At 37.2% G+C, this 21,534-nt stretch overlaps 1 protein-coding gene and 1 long non-coding RNA gene across 7 annotated transcripts; both read left to right on the top strand.

Annotated features, from left to right (window-relative positions):
* Window positions 1–59: 59 nt before the first annotated feature.
* Window positions 60–16,727, top strand: fam111.1 (family with sequence similarity 111.1). Of its 6 annotated transcripts, none has more exons than XM_051895280.1 (7): window positions 67–253; window positions 1,594–1,677; window positions 1,855–1,917; window positions 2,390–2,446; window positions 4,650–4,706; window positions 4,952–5,017; window positions 14,701–16,727. In XM_051895280.1, exons 2-7 carry the CDS (start codon window positions 1,645–1,647, stop codon window positions 16,495–16,497), a joined length of 2,073 nt encoding a protein of 690 aa, XP_051751240.1. In that variant the 5' UTR covers window positions 67–253; window positions 1,594–1,644; the 3' UTR covers window positions 16,498–16,727. The 6 variants fall into 6 exon arrangements, with proteins under 6 accessions (XP_051751243.1, XP_051751242.1, XP_051751240.1 ...); XM_051895281.1 differs by lacking the exon at window positions 14,701–16,727 and adding an exon at window positions 5,356–8,813 and having other exon boundaries at window positions 129–253; XM_051895283.1 differs by lacking the exon at window positions 4,650–4,706 and having other exon boundaries at window positions 60–253.
* A 2,226-nt stretch (window positions 16,728–18,953) lies between these two features.
* On the top strand, window positions 18,954–21,139 carry LOC127513184 (uncharacterized). The gene is made up of 4 exons (XR_007930358.1): window positions 18,954–19,188; window positions 19,454–19,543; window positions 20,158–20,223; window positions 20,319–21,139. It is a non-coding gene; the product is annotated as an uncharacterized LOC127513184 (long non-coding RNA).
* The last annotated feature ends 395 nt before the right edge of the window (window positions 21,140–21,534 follow it).

Raw genomic sequence — 21,534 nt, 5'->3', positions numbered from 1 at the left:
ATAGGTAGAAATAGATGATTATTTCTACGTGAAACGGGTCTAGAGATCAATGAAGCGATGAAATTACCAAAGACTGTTCTTTGATTTTACTCACTCCAATATAGTAGATGGCGGTATGTAGCTTTTGCAATGGTCTGTAACCCGCGAAAACACAAGAAAAATTTGAAATCTTTTGCGCGCGCTCAGATCACGCACGCAAAGGAAAACAGACGACACTTTCTGCTGCTTCATTTAAACTGTTAACTCACATAAGGTAACTTTTTACAACAAAATATCATATTCAACAAAATATAATACTATTACACCAGGTGTTTACTACAACTTTTTATACATTTCTAGCATGAATGTTTTCTCGAATGATTTCAATTATCGCAATAATTTAAACCTAAATCACCTGCAAACACCTATAATATGTTTTCACTGATAATAAAACAAGCAAACGCTGTAAAGGATAAAATGCGCGTGTTGTGGCTTATTAGTGAAAGCTTACAATCCAAAAAGACTTACATTGTATATATGAACATAAAAGGTGTTTGGATTAGTGCTGTTTCATTCGTGAACAAATCGTAACAAATCAATATCATGGTCGTCTCTGTTGTGAGGAGCTTTTCCCCGCTGCTTTCAAAGACTGTGGGCCTCGAAGGGGAATATTAGTGGTTGGACTTTAATGAATGCGTCCTTCACCGAACAATGGGAAGCGGAGCGGAATGGCTTTGGTGAACGAGGATTTTCTGGACGAGACAAACGTGTCCTCAATCAAATGCCTACTAAATACTGTGTAGGCTTTGATTTGCCTCTTATTTTAAAAAATAGTAAGTGCAAACAGTAGGCACTAATCCAAAAGTACTTTTGTTACATAATCTCCTCGCGTTGCTTGATAATTCAGCAAATAATCCCGTTATCATCCCGGAAATAAATTTTTTTTTCTTGCGATCTAGTTGTGTGGAAAATGTGCATTTTATGCATAAATACACCAAATATATAAACTGGTGCATTATACATACTTCAAGGGTTAGTTCACCCAAAAATGAAAATTCTGTCATTTATTACTCACCCTCGTGCCGTTCCACACCCGTAAGACCTTTGTTGATCTTCGGAACACAAATTAAGATATTTTTGTTTAAATCCGATGGCTCTGTGAGGCCTACATAGGGAGCAATGTCATTTCCTCTCGACACGCTGATTCATAACGCTCCGAATCTTCCTGAAGCAGTGTTTTGAAATCGGCCATCACTAAATAAGTCGCTATTTTGTTTTTGTTGGCGCACCAAAAATATTCTCGTCGCTTTATAATATTAATATTGAGCCACTGTACTCACATGAACTGATTTAAATATGTTTTTAGTACCTTTATGGATCTTGAGAGAGGAAATGTCATTGCTCCATATGTAGGCCTCACGGAGCCATCGGATTTAAACAAAAATATCTTAATTTGTGTTCCGAAGATTAACGAAGGTCTTACGGGTGTGGAACGGCATGAGGGTGAGTAATAAATGACAGAATTTTCATTTTTGGTTGAACTAACCCTTTCAGTAATGTAGTATAATAGATTTCTTTGAGATAATTTGAGCTCATCATTTGTACTTTTCACAGAAACGCTGAATTGCCAACATCACCCTTTCTTGATCAATACCAGAGAAGAAAATGAGTAACAGAAGCATTCTGGATTTTTTTGCGGTGACAAAATGCTAAATATTATGCATCATATATCTGATTTATACATGATTTTCACATTTCTAAACTTGGCTATTGTCATTCTTTATGTTTTGTATTGAGCTAAACATTTCATTGTATTGAAATGTTTAGCCTAATTCTAAATGCTTACAGTGAAGATTGTGGAATGTCTATTTTTAGAAAAAGCAGACTGACAGCAACAGTGGAGCCAGAAGGGCATCCCAAACTGGTGAAAATGCACAGGTAAGATTATGATGATGATGATAATGATTCAGGTCTAAGAAATAAAGCTCCCTATCTTGCAGTCACGTTCGACATTATGTTGATGGCTGACAAATGTGGACTCACTTGGGAGCCCCAATCACCTCTGAATTTTATAAAAACGGCCAATGGAATTGGTGAGTAGAATTTGCATGCCAAGCCACTCCTCGGTACATACGGGTATATAAAGGGGCTTTCACACCAGAGGAACCATTTGAAATCAAATCAAATCAAAATAGGTCACCTACGAGATTCGCTGTCTACTTTCTCTGTATAACAGTTCTATCAGGACTGTTAGACAGATCATAAACTAATGAAGATGGAGAATAGGAGCGCTGTGTGCTCAGCAATATCATAACATTCAATGTATTTTGGTAATGTCCTAAATTCAACTGTGTTCAGTTATTTATAATAATAATATGCTATTTTATTGTTGCTTGTGAATTTTTTCTAGGAAAGAATAAATCTTAAGAGCAAGAAAAAAGGAAATAATGGCCATGATCCTCTAAAGGTTTGTTGCATAGTGACATATCTGTATCATTGGATGAAGATTATTTAAGGGTCTTGTGAAAAATTGTGTGTGGAATTTCTCTAGACAAAACATTTTGAAAAAACAAAGCATGATAGCTGCTTTAAAAAAATCCATATCTTTTTACAGTGATCATTTTTTGCATTGCTTATAATTTACAATTTGATAGTAAACCCATGTGCACTAGTGGACTCACTAACAATGTTGACATTTACTCAGGAAAGGACAAACAAATTTGTCAAGGACACGGAAGACAGGCTCTAGCTTTCTCAGCGCAGTCAAAATAAAAGTCACAACAACAAGCATGGATTATGTCACTTCAGAGTTTACTACTGGCAGTGCTAATGTAACCAGGAAAATGGCCCTAGAGGAACATTTAGTTCTCAGGGAACCACCCTTGTGGATAGTTCCTATAACTAAGTTCCTAGAACTGCCCGGTGTGAAAGCCCCTTAAGATGGCGGCTCGCATCCACTCGTTGAGAAATTTGCTTCAGAGCCAAGTGATCACTCTTCCAGCGATCACTCTTTCAGCTTGGAAAAGAGTTGCAGTGTGGGAATCTCTCTGGACTGGTGAAGAGGGCACATTCAGTGGTGTTTTGCCAGTGCGCTGATAAGTGCAGCGATTCTCCCCTGGGTGCTTCAGTCAAAAAGCGCATTTTTTTTTCCTAAAAGAGCAAATCAGATGACAAGCATCTTTTTAAAGATCCCTTTCTGTCAATGTGTTTCTGGTTGTAGTAGTTTCTTGTCTTCATCTGACGGCCACGATCACGGTCTCACATGCCTGGTCCGAGAGCATACTGAGACAGCATTCGTGGACGGTTTATGTCCCCATTGTGTGAATATGACCATGTCGACACTGGTCGAGACTCATCTTCCTCGTAAAGGAACAAATCCCTTCTGCTGTTACCCAGAATGCTGCCTCTGCACAATGCAGAGCCACAGGCATGGTTAAAGGTGCAATGCGTAAGTTTTAGGAGGATCTATTGACAGAAATGCAATATAACTACTGTATGTTTTCAGTGGTGTATAAAGACCTTACATAATGAACAGTTATGTTTTTATTACCTTAGAATGAGCCATTTCTATCTACATACACCGCGGGTCCCCTTACATGTTAAGTCACCATTTTGCGCCGGCATGTTTCGACAGTAGCCCTAACCGGACAAACTGCTCTACAGAGTGCGTTTGATTGACTAGCTACTCTCTGCTGTCTCAGACGACGACATCTTTGTCCTGTGTTGGTCACCGTAGCTTCTCTATATTGCAATTGCCACCCTTACTGCTAGGTGCCGCTAAAATGTACACACTGCACCTTTAACACTTTGGGAGACCTGAGGGTTACAGTGGGAGAGCTTCCGCCAGGCCAGCCCCCACTGACCTCCCACTCCTCTACCATTTCATGTGCCATTGAACTGCCAGGTCCTTCTCATGGGGGACCCAGCATGTCATTCGGTGCTCCGGATGAAGATCGATGGCTGCATTGGAGAGCGGGCTAATGTCCTCTACAGAAGTTGATGCTGAGCTTCCCCCTTTCGGGTGAGTTCGCTCATGCTGAGTCAGATGCAGAAGTGACGGAGACCATCAAGCAAATCCTGCCCGGCGTGACACCTCTGCCACCAGGCCGCTGCGGGCTGCCCCCCAGTCTGCTCATTGTTGAGGGCATCCCCCTGCAGTGTCTACACCTGCTCCAGAGGGGCCGCAACGTTAAGCATCCTGCAGGAAGGCAACGCAGCCCTTCCCTCACACCGCTGCTAAGACTTCCAAGCATCCATCTAAGCGGCCTTGAGACGGGCAGCCCAGAGATGAGGGAAGCTGCTCTACAGGAGACATGAGAGCACGGCTCCTTTCCCTGGAGGAGGGCCGTATGGAAAATCTTTTGTTATCTCTAAAAGAGACAACTTCTGTCCCGCCTACTTTCACAATAAAAAAAGCAATTTCCTCATTGCATATCAGGTGCAGTTTGGCAGTGAGTGACGCTATGCTTCCTCACTCTCAGCCCCACCGTCCACATTCGCCACGTGCCAAAAAGTCACGGACTGAGGATGCATTGCTTCTCTGATTAATTTTGTGTAGCAATATCATAACATTCAATGTATTTTGGTAATGTCCTAAATTGTATTCAATTGTGTTCAGTTATTTATAATAATAATATGCTATTTTATTGTTGCTTGTGAATTTTTTCTAGGAAAGAATAAATCTTAAGAGCAAGAAAAAAGGAAATAATGGCCATGATCCTCTAAAGGTTTGTTGCATAGTGACATATCTGTATCATTGGATGAAGATTATTTAAGGGTCTTGTGAAAAAGTGTGTGTGGAATTTCTCTAGACAAAACATTTTGAAAAAACAAAGCATGATAGCTGCTTTAAAAAAATCCATATCTTTTTACAGTGATCATTTTTTGCATTGCTTATAATTTACAATTTGATAGTAAACCCATGTGCACTAGTGAACTCATTAACAATGCAGTTTTGTTGACATTTACTCAGGAAAGGACAAACAAATTTGTCAAGGAGAAAGTTAAAGAGGGTCCATCAAAAAGCCATGTGCAGCAGGTATGTGAATTTTAATGGTACTTGGTGCTTATCAACTGAAATGCCTTTACCTGTATTGATCCTCTTGTCCTGCAGATCACTGTTGAATCAGTGGGCTAGTCTTCTACTTCATGAAAAATACACCTAAATTAAAGAATTTTCAAAAAAAAAGTGCACATTATCAACTGTTGTGATCAGTGACTTGTGAGTCCAAATTAAATCTGGAAAATTGTGCAGATACGCATCCCTGCTATATATTATTTGTATATATTTTAATATTATGCAATATTGCTAATCATTTTATCGAAATCTTTTATTCATAAATGTTTTTTGTATTTTTGTACTTCTGAATTTAACAGTGCGATGAAGGGCAAAGCCACACTTTCAATTTCCGCTACAAATTCAAGAAACATGCCGTGGCGTGTGATACATCCAAGACTGTGCTTGATGCTCTTAATACAAACAAGATTTTCAAGAAGATTAAAAAAGAAAACATGGATAAAGAAATAGTCATCAAGAGATCCAAAGGAGAAGTTCCTAGAGCTGCTGTGAAGACGGATTTCCCCTGCCGTCTTATTGAAAAAGATGAGCTCTTAGATATATCCTTCATCAAAAATACTGGAAATGTTGATACAAAGAAAAAAACAACTGGAAGGCTTTCGTTCTCCAACGAATCAGAAAACTTGGTAATCTTTTACATTAAAACAAAAGGAGGAGTGAAAGTGAAACGCTTAACAAAAAACAATGAGCTGAGGAAGAAAGTTGACGATGTTTGTGTGTACGCGTTCAAAGAAGACAAACTGAAGGCTGCTCTTCAGCGTGACGGACGATTCATCAACGTCATATTCAAGAAACAGTGTGCACTCCGTGAGTTTGGGAGCGAGATAAACCATGTAATGTCAAGCACTGTAGAGCATCTTGATCGAAAGCATTTTGAGATCATTGTTATCAGTGACAAAAACCAGCCAGACAGCCAAGATGACTTCTTGAGTGATGTCAGCCCTGAAATGAATGAAGCTTCAGCTGCTGATTTGAAAGAAAATGTTGATCCTAACCAGCATCCCGTCAACAGTGAACAAGAAGAAACCAAAAAGGGAAACACAATGAAATCCACAAATACTTCAGCTAAATACTCTAAAGTAATTGACTCTGAAGAAATTCTGGGAATTCTGCGTTCTCAGTATAAAGATTTACTGGAGACGTTAAAGCAGCGAGAGAACCTAAAGAACAAGTCTCAGGTCCAAACATTCTTCAGAGCAGAATATGACAAAAGTGTTCAGAGTTTCTCTGAGGTGTATAAAATAAAGCAGCTCATGAGACTCTCTGACTCTGTGTGTCAGATTCGAGTGGAGGGATCCGCTAGAGGAACTGGTTTCCTACTCTTTGGGCAATTTATTCTCACTAATGCACATGTTGTTAGGGAATTTCTCGAGTCTCCAGACAAGTTTTATTCTACAAAGTCTTTAGAAGCCGCATTTGATTTTGAACGTCTGGACTCAAAAGTGAAGCTGGTGCCGTTCAAGAAACAGATTGCTGCTTACTGTTACATAACAGATACCAATAAAAGCCATCTTGACTTTGCTCTCCTTGAACTGGATGCTGTTGATGAAATCACAGACCGTCCTGAGTTGCTCAGACGTTTTAGTTCTGGCCCCCTTCCTAGTGGTGGGATCTGCATTGTGGGACATCCAGATGGTGGAATTAAGAAAATGGACCCCTGCTTCATCATTGAGAAAACAAAACTACAAGAGGCTGCAGATAAACACATATCTGAGAATATCAATTTCATTAATGTGATTACACAGAGGAGTTTTGAAGATAAATGGGACATTTATGAAAACCAGATTAATTATAATTCTTGTTTCTTTCACGGATCTTCTGGCTCTCCAGTTTTTGATGAAGACTGCTATCTGATTGGTGTGCACACTGGTGGATATGTGTACAAAGGAGAAAGAGGTAAAACTAGAAGCATTGTGGAATACGCCTATTCCATGCAGCCCATTCTGGATATGATCAGAGCACAGGCTAGGATAAAAGGTTTACATGAGATTGTCAATATCTTAGAAGCCTACAGCGATAAAAGCTATGAGTATGAAACTGCAGATCAAGAGAATCAGACTGACATTGAGATGGAAGATTGTGATTGAAGACATCCACACATCTCCATTTCTTTGGGAAAACATGACAACAAGCCTTCAATTCTGAGACATTATTCACTGTCATTATGGGGTTTCACTTTTCATATAATTCTTAGTGATGATTGTGTTCAAAAGCAGAAGTTACGCTTGGTTTCTCTTATTTTTGACAAGTATAAAGTCATGTATCTCACCTGCAGGTGATTGTGGGTCTGACTTGTGCAAAGACAGCAGAACAGTGAACATTATTCATTTGGCAGAGACTAAAATTACAGTTATTTTTTTTCTTTACAGTTTCTTTACATTGTTATTAATACAGACTTGTGTATTCATGTATCAATACATACTTATTTCACTCGTACAACAAATCATTCACTCATATATCTTTATATGCATTTTTCTTATATTCTTTTTACTTTTTATGTCTGTTGATGTATTATAGGGATTTTATATTGATTTATCTGAATGTTTTGTCTTTGTTGTAAGGGATCATGTTCAAGCTTTAACAGTCCTCTCTGAATCACAGATACACCAAATTAATTGATTTCACAATTGCTGTAATAAGAGACAACAATACACTATCAAATGTATCTCCACTAAAATAAATACATTTAGAATAACATCTTTGAGGGTTGAAATCAGGACTCATACAGCAAAACCTCAGATCATTTTATACCTACTTGATTAATGTAGATGTCAATTACAACAAATAAAACCATTTAATATAACAAATACAGCATTAATGATTATTCCACTTACATTTATTACGTGTACGTGTTGTTTTGATTGCTGGTCATGTTGAGAAGCTTTTTAGGATCTTCAGTTTGCTGGGTCTGAAAATAAGAAATAGGAAAGCATTGAATCTTTATAAATAATCTTGCTATTCAAACACTGAATGAATTGTAAAACAAATCATTTAATTTGTATTACACATAAAATACAATAAAAAAGCTTGATGAGCAGTTTTCTGTCTTGTGTTGATCTATTTCACAGTAAAACAGGAAGTTTTTCGATATATTGAAAGTTAATTAAAAATCATTCAACTTTGAGGAGTACACTAATATTTAAATGCATAGATTTAAAAAAAATTCCAGCATCTGGAGGTTTTTCCTGAAGACTATATTGAGCAGTTTAACTGCTCAGGATAAACAAGGAACTTACTATCAAAAAACATAAAACAGTTTTTAATCATCCAGGTAACAACACATCACGTTTGTTCTCTATAGAATCTTAATTTAAAGTTTAAAGATTCTGTTTTGACCTCTGACCTTTCACCACCAGGATGAAACACTTCTGTCTTTTGTTTGAGTATTTTGTTTTTATCGTTCATTATTTAACAGATAACACTTTAAAGTTACGGATAAAAAATATAAAGAAAATATCTCATTTTGGTTACTCAGATCTTGTTTTGTACTGTAAACTTAAAATTTCTTTGTGAATGCATATAACAGGAATGCTGTTTTACTTTTTCAATTATGTTCTATTTATTATAAATGTCTCTGAATTCATATTAAATAACTGCTCAGAGCTACTGACATTTTGAAGGAGAGTTTGTGCTTTTTCTTTTTTTGATGTCACAAATCTGTATAGCAGCTATGTTTTGATTATTTTCTTTCTTTTATTTGTGTTTTTGTTTGTTTGCATTTCATCAATACCTCAAATAAATATTCCTGAGATCTTAATTATCTTTCTGTACAATTATGTATAACTGAATGAGGAAAAAATGTCTTGACATTTTAATGCTGCTCATTGGCAGATTTGAGCGTTTTTAAAAAAACACAATAAATATATGGTCATCTATGGTGTCATCATGCAGCTCGCGCCCACCACAATATACCCTTTTCATGGACTGTAATGACGCATTTTAACGGTCATCAATATCGTAAATCCTGCAAAGTTTTTTATATTTTCATTTTTAAAAAAAAAACGTATGTATATTTAAAGAGTTTGGTTCCAAAACACTATAACTCCATTTTGATTAATTTGAGTAAAAAGGTGTTTTCTTTACCAAGAAAGTGGCAAGATGAAAACCACTATTTTCTGTTTCAAACTTTCACATAGCATAGGGAGCAATGACATTTCCTCTCTCAAGATCCATTAATGTACTAAAAACATATTTAAATCAGTTCATGTGAGTACAGTGGTTCAATATTAATATTATAAAGCGACGAGAATATTTTTGGTGCGCCAAAAAAAACAAAATAACGACTTATATAGTGATGGCTGATTTCAAAACACTGCTTCATGAAGCTTCGGAGCGTTATGAATCAGTGTATCAAATCATGATTCGGATCGCGTGTCAAACCGAACAGCTGATTCGACACGCTGATTCATAACGCTCCGAAGCTTCCTGAAGCAGTCTTTTGAAATCGGCCATCAATAAATAAGTCGTTATTCTGTTTTTTTTGGCACACCAAAAATATTCTCGTCGCTTTATAATATTAATATTGAACCACTATACTCACATGAACTGATTTAAATATGTTTTTAGTACATTAATTGATCTTGAGAGAGGAAATGTCATTGCTGGTTATGCAGGCCTCACTGAGCCATCGGTTTTCAACAAAAATATCTTAATTTGCGTTCCGAAGATTATTATTATTATTAAATGACATTATTTTCATTTTTGGGTGAACTAACCCTTTAAGCGATCTTGCGTCCTTGTGATCTCGCTCTACATCATCATCAACCGTTGAAGTTCAGTTCCAATACTCAAAGATCCGTTGAAGTTCAGTTCCAATACTCAAAGAACAGACTCGCGCTTTAGGACTGCACATGCGCATTGGCTCATCTAGCCTGAAAAATAAGCTTTTTAATGCTATTTGAGCACAAGAAACAACATTTATGGGACAGTCCATGTCAGATTTTGTTGCTGATTTGAAATATGTTATTTAATTGTGAGTTCGCCGAGCAGTTTTTGAGATGTCAGGATTCCACCATTCAAATAGATAGGACTTGTGCTGTATTCGAAATCGCCCCCTATACCCTCATTCACTATTCCCTACATTACTCCACTAATATAGTCCACTTGAAGGAGTGAATGAAACGAGTTAGTGAATTCGGACACTGAGTGAACCGGAAGGGCTGCCGATTTTGCATAGTTTGTGCTGCTGTTTAATAATCTTTTGAAATGTAGCAAACTGTGAGCTCCAGTAGTAATGAATATGTATGTTGAACTAGCATATTCAAACCTTTTAAATGATTTAATGATTAAGTAAAAAGGGATTTATACCTGTATGATAATGCTGGACCAGCGCGGTTTGGAAAACGAATGGATGATTGATTTAACTGCGGGCGCGAGGCGCGGGAATTCATTCAGCGCGCGACTCTCACAGTGCATTATGGGTATTCTCTAGCCGTTGAGCGTGCATCGGTTGTACACTCGTTATTGCGGTGCATTGTGGGATTGAATGAGTGCACTCAACATCGTCCACTATGGTTTCGGACACCACTACAAATGGCTGTCCCCTCAAATAGTGCCCTATTTAAGGGTATAGGGGGCGATTTCGGACACAGCCTTGGTCTTGGATGCCCGAAATAGCTGCTCGGAGGCGTTGCAAATATGGCCGCCGAGCTGACAGACTTTCCTTGAAAGGGACGTTGCATTTACTCACTCCAATATAGTAGGTGGCGGTAAGCAGCTTTTACAATGGTCTGTAACCCTCGAAAACACTAAAAGAAGAATTCGAAATCTTTTGCGCGCTGCATGAGATCAGATTACACTTCACACTTCACACACACAAAGGAAAGCAGATGATACGCACCTTCTCCTGCTTCATTTAAACTATTTTAACTCACATAAGGTAACTTTATAAAACAAAATATATTAAACGAAATATAATGTTACCCTAGAGGTTTACTACAACTTCTAAAAATACATTTTTCGCATGAATGATTTAGGTTATCTCAATAATATAAACCTAAATCACTGCAAACGCCTACTTCTCTGTTTTCACTGGTAATACGTGAACGAATCGTGACGGATCAGGCGCTTTGGCGGGGTATTCCCTGCTTTCAAACACTGCGGGCTGCGAAGGGGAATATAATTGGTTGGACTTTAATGAATGAATGCGTCCTTCACCGAACAATGGGAAGCGGAGCGGAATGGCTTTGGTGAACGAGGATTTGCTGGACGATGGACGAACGTGTATGCAAACAAATGCTTACTCAATACTGTGCAGTACAGGCTTTAATTTGCTTACTGTTTTCAAAAAAAATTAAGTGCAAACAGTAGGCACTAATCCAAAGGTAGTTTTCGTTATCATCTCAGAAATAAAAATTTGCTTGCAATCCAGTTGTGTGAAAAATGTATTAAAACACATATTGTAATTGTAACATTAGACTGTAAGCAAATTTTTATTTACCAAATATGTAAACTGTACATACTTCAGTAGTGTAGTATTATAGCTTTTTATCAGATTTTTTTTTAGATATCTTGAGCTCATCATTTGTCCTCTTCACAGAAACAATGAATTCCCAACATCACTCTTTGTCAACACTAGCGAAGAAAATGATGAACAGTAGCATTTTGGATTATTTTGAGGAGACAAAATATTATGCATCATAGATTTATAAATATTGATTTTCAAATTTCTAAGCTTGGCTGTTGCCATTCTTTATGTTGAACATTGTATTGAAATGTTTAGCCTTAAGGCCTGTGCACACCGAGTCCGAAACTTTCGTATGTGTTTTTTCGTATTTGTGATCCTAAAAATTCGTCACGCACAGAGACCTTGCACACTGAGTCCGATGCGTATTAATGAATCCGTTGCGAAAAAAAAAAAAAAATTGCAAAACAATACAAAATGGAGTCTTCAAGCAGTGAGTATGATTTAGTTGTCCTCTCTCTTCTTAAAAAGAGAAAAAGAAAGAGGAAATATTGGGTCCATCCAATCCCGAGATTGCGTAGAGAGGAAGGAGAGTTCACCTCATCAAGGAGCTGCGGGATTATCCCGAGCGTTTCAAAGTTTACTTCAGGATGTCAGTGCCTCAGTTTGATGCTTTGTTAGCGATACTGGCATGATCTGTCTTTATATTGTGTCTCTTTGTATTCCGCACTTTGTTTGTCATACAGTGCTACTGCTTTGTGCTGTAGACGATGTGGATCAACTTGTCAGATGGCATTCGGGATTTTGGCGTTCGCTTCAACGGTGGCTCTGAATTGTCAAAACGTCTCTCAAAATGCGTGCCACAGATACGAAAAACGCAGAAAATCGAACCTGATCTGAATTTTATTACGACAGACGAAAGTTTCGGAGGCAGTGTGTAAACATGATTGACACAACGTGAGGTCGTATTTATTTTTAAACGTGCGAAAATTTCAGACGCGAATTTCTGACTCAAGGCCTTTGCACACAGTCCGAAATGTTCGTATGCGTTTTTTCGTATTCGTGATCCTAAAACGCACACCTTCGTCACGCACAGAGACTTTGCACACTGAGTCCGATGCGTATTAATGAATCCGTTGCGAAACAATGAGCAAAATAATACAAAATGAAGTCTTCAAGCAGTGAGCATGATTTAGTTGTCCTCTCTCTTCTTAAAAAGACAAAAAGAAAGAGAAAATATTGGGTCCATCCGATCCTGAGATTGCGTAGAGAGGAAGGAGAGTTCCACCTCATCAAGGAGCTGCGGGATTATCCCGAGCGTTTCTACTTCACAGTGTCAGTGCCTCAGTTTGATGCTTTGCTAGCGATACTGGCACACTCTATCTTTATATTCTGTCTCTTTCCACACTTTGTTTGTCATACAGTGCTACTGCTTTGTGCTGTAGATGACGTGGATCAACTTGTCAGATGGCATTGGGGATTTTAGCGTTCGCGTACGGTGGCTCTGAATTGTCAAAACGTCTCTCAAAATGCATGCCACGGATGCGAAAAACGCAGAAAATCGAACCTGATCCGAATTTTTTTATGACTGACAAAAGTTTCGGAGGCAGTGTGCAAACGTGATTGACATAACGTGAGGTTGTATTTATTTTTTAACGTGCGAAAATTTCGGACTCAGTGTGCAAAGGCCTTCAGTGTGCGAAGACCTTTAGTCTAAATGGTTATGGTGAAGATTGTGGAATGTCTATTTCAGACTGACAGCAACAGTGGAGCCAGAAGGATGTCACAAACTGGTGAAAAGGTACAGGTAAATTCTTGATATCTCAATAATAAATATAGCTGCAAGCAGCGATGACGGGCCCAAGCCCCAGGTAAGGTCATGATATTTCATTAATTATAATGATTCAGGTCTAAGAAATAAAGTTTTAGGTCATTGCTTTGTCTCAGCCAATGAAGACATCAAGGTCAAGTGAATAATCAAGTGCAAATGAACCATACATTTGTAATTTATTAAAAAAATAAAAATGCTTTTTAAAGACCCATGTCTTTAATCATTAACACTGAGTTGCTCATAAAATAGCACCATAAAAGTAGTCTATATAGCTTGTGCACTATATTTCCAGGCTTCTGGATCTGTCACATGTGAGGAACAGACCAAAAAACGCCTTTATTCAAATAATTTTTTCAAATGATGATGTTTTTCCTTAGACTATTTTTGCTCCACATTTGTTTCTGGATATATTCAAAGAAAACAAATAAATACATTTTGGTCAGTTCCTTGAACAAAGCTACTCTATGGCTTTAGAAGGCTTGCAATATAGAAAGTTTTTAATGACCTACTCTTCTTCCCACTTTAAGATTTCATATTTTTAAATGGTGCACGTTAAAGAAACTAACAATCTTACATAATTTGAGTGCACTTTTCATTAATTCATGTGGCAATAACATAATTCAATCTAATTTTGGTAATGTCCTAAATTGTATTGGATTCAAATGTGTTCAATTAATAATATATACTATTTTTAATGTTGCTTATGCCATTGTTCTAGAAAAGAATAAATCTTTCAAGCAATAATAAAGGAAATAATGTCCATGATACTCTAAAGGTTTGTTGCATACTGACATATCTATATCATTGGATGAAGATTATTTAAGTCTTCTGAAAAAGTGTGTGTGGAATTTCTCTAGTCAAAACACTTTGGAAAGATGAAGCTTCTTGATAGCTGCTTTAAAAATCCATACCTTTTGAGAGTGACAATTTATTGCATTGCTTATGATTTACTATATGATGGTAAAACCATGTACACTGGTGAAGTTATATTAACAGTACTGTTGTGTTGACATTCACTCAGGAAAGGATGAACAATTCTTTAAAGAAGGAAGTTAAAGAGGGTCCATCAAAAAGCCATGTGCAGCAGGTATGTGAATTTTAATGGTACTTGGTGCTTATCAACTGAAATGCCTTTACCTGTATTGATCCTCTTGTTCTGCAGATCACTGTTGAATCAGTGGCTGATTTTCTACTTCATGAGTAATACAACTAAATTAAAGAATTAAAAAAAGGTGCGCATTATGAACTGTGATCAGTGACTTGTGGATCCAAATTAAATGTGAAAAATTGTGTGGATACCCATCCCTGCTATTTCTATAATATTAAGCAATATTGCTAAGCATTTTATGGAAATCTTTTATTCATACATGTTTAATGCTTTTTGTATTATTGTTCTTCTGAATTTAACAGTGCGATGAAGGGCAAAGCCACACTTTCAATTTCCGCTACAAATTCAACAAACATGCAGTGGCGTGTGATACATCCAAGACTGTGCTTGATGCTCTTAATACAAACCAGATTTTCAAAAAGATTAAAAAAGAAAACATGGATAAAGAAATAGTCATCAAGAGATCCAAAGCAGAAGTTTATAGACCTGCTGTGAAGACCGATTTCCCCTGCTGTCTTATTGAAAAAGATGAGCTCTTAGATATATCCTTCATCAAAAATACTGGAAATGTTGATACAAAGAAAAAAACAACTGGAAGGCTTTCGTTCTCCAACGAATCAGAAAACTTAGTAATCTTTTACATTAAAACAAAAGGAGGGGAGAAAGTGAAACACTTGATGAAAAACAATGAGCTGAGGAAGAAAGTTGACGATGTTTGTGTGTACGCGTTCAAAGAAGACAAACTGAAGGCTGCTCTTCAGCGTGACGGACGATTCATCAGCGTCATATTCAAGAAACAGTGTGCACTCCGTGAGTTTGGGAGTGAGATAAACCATGTAATGTCAAGCACTGTAGAGCATCTTGATCGAAAGCATTTTGAGATCATTGTTATCAGTGACAAAAACCAGCCAGACAGCCAAGATGACTTCTTGAGTGATGTCAGCCCTGAAATGAATGAAGCTTCAGCTGCTGATTTGGAAGAAAATGTTGATCCTAACCAGCATCCCGTCAACAGTGAACAAGAAGAAACCAAAAAGGGAAACACAATGAAATACAAAAATTCTTTAACTAATTTGTTTAAAATAATTCCTGACTCTGAAGAGATTTTGAGAATTCTGCGTGCTCAGTTTCCGTTTTTACTGGATATATTATTAAAGCGGCAAGAAAAACCGAGGAAAAAATCTGAGGCCCAAAGAGTCTGCAGAGCAGAATATGACAAAAGTGTTCAGAGTTTCTCTGAGGTGTATAAAATAAAGCAGCTCATGAGACTCTCTGACTCTGTGTGTCAGATTCGAGTGGAGGGATCCGCTAGAGGAACTGGTTTCCTACTCTTTGAGCAATTTATTCTCACTAACGCACATGTTGTTATGGAACTTCTCGAGTCTCCAGACAAGCTTTCTTCTACAAAGTCTTTAGAAGCCGCATTTGATTTTGAACGTCTGGACTCAAAGGTGAAGCTGGTGCCGTTCAAGAAACAGATTACTGCTTACTGTTACATAACAGATACCAATAAAAGCCGTCTTGACTTTGCTCTTCTTGAACTGGATGCTATTGATGAAATCACAGACTGTCCTGAGTTGCTCAGATATTACAGTCCTGGCCCCCCACCAAGCCGTGGTGGGATCTGCATTGTGGGACATCCAGAAGGTGGGATTAAGAGAACAGATCCCTGCTTCATCATTGGGAAAAATAAAACACAAGAGGCTGCAGATAAACACATATCTGAGAATATCAATTTCATTCATGTGATTACACAGAGGAGTTTGGAAGATAGATGGGACTTTTATGAAAACCAGATTAATTATAATTCTTGTTTCTTTCACGGATCTTCTGGCTCTCCAGTTTTTGATGAACACTGCAAACTGATTGGTGTGCACACTGGTGGATATGTCTACCCAGGAGAAAAGGGTAAAACTAGAAGCATTGTGGAATACGCCTATTCCATTCAGCCCATTCTGGATATGATCAGAGCACAGGCTAGGATAAGAGGTTTGCATGAGATTGTCAATATCTTAGAAGCCTACAGTGATAAAAGCTATGAGTATGAAACTGCAGATCAAGAGAATCAGACCGACATTGAGATGGAAGATTGTGATTGAAGACATCCACACATCTCCATTTCTTTGGGAAAACATGACAACAAGCCTTCAATTCTGAGACATTATTCACTGTCATTATGGGGTTTCACTTTTCATATAATTCTTAGTGATGATTGTGTTCAAAAGCAGAAGTTACGCTTGGTTTCTCTTATTTTTGACAAGTATAAAGTCATGTATCTCACCTGCAGGTGATTGTGGGTCTGACTTGTGCAAAGACAGCAGAACAGTGAACATTAAAATTACAGTTATTTTTTTCCTTTACATTGTTTTTCATACAGACTTGTGTATTCATGTATCCATTCATACTCATTTCACTCATACAACAAATTGTTCACTCATATATCTTTAAATGCATTTTTCTTTTAGTTTATATGTCTGTTGATGTATTAGGGATTTTACATTGATTTATCTGAATGTTTTGTCTTTGTTGTAAGGGATCATGTTCAAGCTTTAACAGTAACCCTCTGAATCACAAATACATCAAATTAATTGATTTGACAACTGGTAAAATAAGAGACAACAATACACTATCAAATGTAAATACATTTAGAATGACATCTTTGAGGGTTAAAATCAGGACTCATACAGCAAAACCTCAGATCACTGTTCTTTATACCTACTCAATGAATCTAGATGTCAATTACAACAAATAAAACCATTTAATATAATAAATACAGCATTAATGTTTATACTTTCATGTATTTTAGCGTGTACCTTGTGTGATTCATGTTGTTTTGATTGCTCATGTTGGGAAGCTTTTAGGATCTTCAGTTTGGGTCTGAAAAATGTTTTGAATGTCTTGTAAATATAAAATAAAATGAAAACGTTGAATTTAATAAATAATCTTGCTATTCATAAATAATATGAATAGCAATAAATAATCTTGCTATTCAAACACGAATGAATTGTAAAACAAAACATTTAATTTGTATTACACATTTTCTAAAAAATAAAAAACATGAAAAGGCTTGATGAGCAGTTTTCTGTCTTGTGTTGATCTATTTCCCAGTAAAACAGGAAGTTTAGGACATATTGAAAGTTAATGTTTTAAAAAAGTTATTTCATTCAACTTTGAGGAGTACACTAGAGCACGAAAGTTGTTCGGCCCAATGAGGTCTATATGTGTACCGAGTTTCATACAAATACGTGCAAGCGTGTTTGATATATGGACCGAGTTTTTAGACACCGTTCCAGGGGGCGCTGTCGAGCCCCACTGCCACGCCCGGGTACCAGCTTCAGCCCGGCTTGAGTTACTACAACTTAATGTTTCACTTAGCCAAGTGTTGCATGATTTAACGTGTTTCTAGTATGTTTGGTACTTTATTGAATATGTACATATACAAATACATATTGAATTGTGTTTCTGGGAGTGAATTAAAGTGTAAAGCATGCCATTTCCTGTTGCCAGCAGGTGGCACTATGACTAACTGAATATTGGCATATAGATGTCTTCAGGCCAGGACTCTTATCACACATGTGAAGTTTGGGGCAGATCGGACATTGTATGCCTGACTTACAACAGCTTCCTCTTTTATGGCGAAACATCAGACAGGCCGCCACGGAGTCATTTCAAAGTGCCACACTTCGCCCTTTGTGCTTGGGCCCTGATTAATTTGCATGCACTGCTATAAAGAGAGCCCACAATACAGGGTGAATTTACCTATTGGAAAAAACACATACCCTCAGAGACTGACCTGAGTGCCCTATATAGCCTATGACTAACGAGTAGAAAAGAAATTTCCACTTAAATACAGAGGACAGCCCTGCTCATGTATGATCGTCATACAGAGTACCCTGCTCCAGCACACCTGCCTGGAATTCTCAAATAATCCACCTTGGTTTGGTGGTTCAGGTGTGTTTGATCAGGGTTGGTGCTAACTTCCACTGAATTTGTGGATTCTCAGAATACATGGTTATATCTATTGACATGCATAGGTTTTGGAGTTTTTGTTGTTGTTTGTTCTATTCTATGGCAGTATGAGGAATTATGTTAGGCAAAAAGGGTGGGAAAAAAAAAACAGGTGAAATAAAATGTATAATAATGATAATAATAATAGGCTACATTATTTCCTTATTTCATTATGAATGTTTATTTATTTAAGCCTGTATTATTTAAGAATTTATTATTTAACTTTAAAAAATGTTATAATTGTAATAATTATGTCTAGAATAGATTATCTAAATCTGAATCCCTGTTAGGCCTACTTATGATGATCATGATCTTAACGGCGCCCATCCCTGTCACATAGTGGAGGTAAAAAGCGAGTGTTTCATAAAAATGTTTAATACTTTCGATTCCCGGTACTGGGCGTGGAATTACCAGAACGTCCCGTGATATCAGAATGATTTATTTACCAGGGCGTGAACCAGGCAGATTCTCTTTTGACTTGGAGAAGGTAGGCTACCTTTCCTGGTTTCCATTTTTTAACGTGAAGGTGAAGGATATCACTGTTTGGAATATAACTGTCTCTGACTCTGACTATACATTTGGCTACTAATTTATTTTTTATCTACGTAAATAAATTCTTGGCTTTGATAGTAAATCCAGCTTGTACACCATTAACCCTGGCACATTTCGCAGGTCTTCAGTGAGTTTCGATTCCCGGGCGTGGACGGATTAACGGATTGACAAGAGAAAGAAGTAAACTACGTACAAACACAGATTTATTTAATCGTGTAACAATAAACAAGGTAATCCTTTTCACAAACAATATAAAATATTATATTATCTATCGTTTTTGTCAGAAAATTACTTTTAAGACTCACCAAAGTAAAAATAAAGTGCAAATGATTTGACAGAAACAATTCATGTTAGCACGAGACAGTTTTAAGGTAATACTAATTTTAAGAATAATAGATGACTATCACTATTTTTAAGGTTACATTGCTAAAATAACGACCAAGTTATGAAAGTTAAAAATCTTTCTCAGCTCATTATCATTTGTCCTATTCAAAGATACACGGAACGGCCAAAAACATGCCTAATGTACCACCCAGTAAAAAACTGAAGCAGACGGACCTTTTGAGTTCCTTTCAACAGAGTCGTGTGGGTGACTGTTGTCTTTCTCATTCTCTCTGCTTAGGCTCCGTTTACACTAGTGCGTTTTCGTTTTAAAACGCATAACTTTTGCTACGGTTACGCCTGTCGTTTACACTACGCCGGCGTTTACGAACCTCGAAAACTGAGGCTTTCGAAAACGCTGCAGACGCCGTTTTAGTGTGAAAACGCCGGGGTTGCGTTTTAGTGTAAACGTACCCAAAACGGAGACTTTTAAAAACGATGGCGTGGCTTCCCCCGTTCGCTTTGAGTATCCTTGACGACCGTGTAAACAATAACATGTTTGCTGGCTTTGTTGTCATTTTTAGCAGCCATTGTGCAGTTAAACTCTGCATATTTTTAATACTGCAGTTGTCTACATGCGCAAGAGGCAATTATTTACACTTGTACGTGCATTAACAGTCATGTGACATGCGTCTTCGGCCGTGTAGTGTAGACGGAGATCGTTTCTGAAACGCTGTGGAAACACCAGTGTAGACGAGGATCGTTTTCGTTTTAAAACGCCGTTTTATAATGAAAACGCACTAGTGTAAACGGGGCCTTATTAGACACTGCATTGAGTTTAGGCTTCGTTCTAATGGAACTGTCGTCATCTCTTTCAGAAAAAGCAGACTACAACCAGAGACAGTGAATCTGGGGAGACGTCACAAGCTAGAGACAATGTTCAGGTAAGGTCATGATATTTCATATTTGATTTATAATGTTTTAGGCCCACTAAACAATAAGCTTTAGATAACTTATCACAATTTACTTTGTACTATAGTGCCTGAGGGCTATCAACATTCCAATATGAAATCACCAATTACTTACTAAAAATGTCACCAAATGTAACCAAATGTCACCATATGAAAGATTTTTGAAATTCTCAAAGCCACAAATAAAGAAAAAAGCCACATTATCTAGAGCACTTTAATGTCTTTTGTACAACAGCAAAATAATATAACAATGGCACAGTTTTAGCTTACAACAGGAAATAATGGTGGAATTGCAAAAATTTTTTTTTGTTTGTTTGTTTTTCAGCAGTGGCAATGACATCGAATTCGTTTTTTGATTTAATATTGAATTCGGAAAATGAAAAAACGGCACCTTTTTCGTTTTTCATTTTTTTCTAACAAAACGAAAAACAAGAATTTGGCTTGATTTTTCGTTCAGGGGTAGAAAATGAATAAACAACTTGAATATTTGATCTCAACATGTGGGCGGGAATGAAACACCCCTTTCCGCTGATTGGTCAACCAAACATTAAACGGTGCCGTCATCAGTTCTTCCGCAGTTCAGCGCAGCAGAATAACAGTCCTCCACTGCTATGGACTGCAACGTTTATTGCAACAGCATATAATCTCTTTTAAATTTACATTTAATCTTAATCTCTATCTCTTTCTCATCAAACAGCCAGACTAACGAATGACTTGACACATATGCTACCATATCGAGGCAGAGCCTAGAGGTTTTTCTTCTGTGTGTCTATAAATTCGGCAACTTACGCGTGTTTATCTCAGAAATATTATTATCATTATACTAGTTTATCTCAGAAATAACAATTTACTTAGCACCTGCTCTCACAACTACCTAATAGCCAACACCTTTGGCACACTGCCTGTTTTATTATTGCTGACCACCTATCAAAATCTGTGTGGCAATGCTGCGCGACTCACGGGACAGACAGAGATATAGTGAAGCCCAGACCAGTATCAATTTAAATCATCATACACAGAATTCATAACTTAATTCATAAATATTGTTTTAGGCAATACGCTGAGATTATTTAATTAATATTAAGTATTGGCCGGCTAACTGATGGCATACAGAACGGTTATTTTTTTCTGCCAACTAAACTTCCAAAGCAAATAAAGTCACAGAACCGTTGAGCGACTGACTCGCAGTTGGCACACAGAGTTGTTTCATTCCTGAATGAATAAGAATCTTTGAAGAACCCATTAATATAGACGATGATTCAATAACTAATTAATATAGACAGC

Source organism: Ctenopharyngodon idella, chromosome 5 (genome assembly GCF_019924925.1).
Source record: "Ctenopharyngodon idella isolate HZGC_01 chromosome 5, HZGC01, whole genome shotgun sequence".
Taxonomy (NCBI): Eukaryota; Metazoa; Chordata; class Actinopteri; order Cypriniformes; family Xenocyprididae; genus Ctenopharyngodon; species Ctenopharyngodon idella.
The sequence above is the reverse complement of the archived record's forward strand: the minus strand, read 5'-3'. Positions and strand labels throughout refer to the sequence as shown.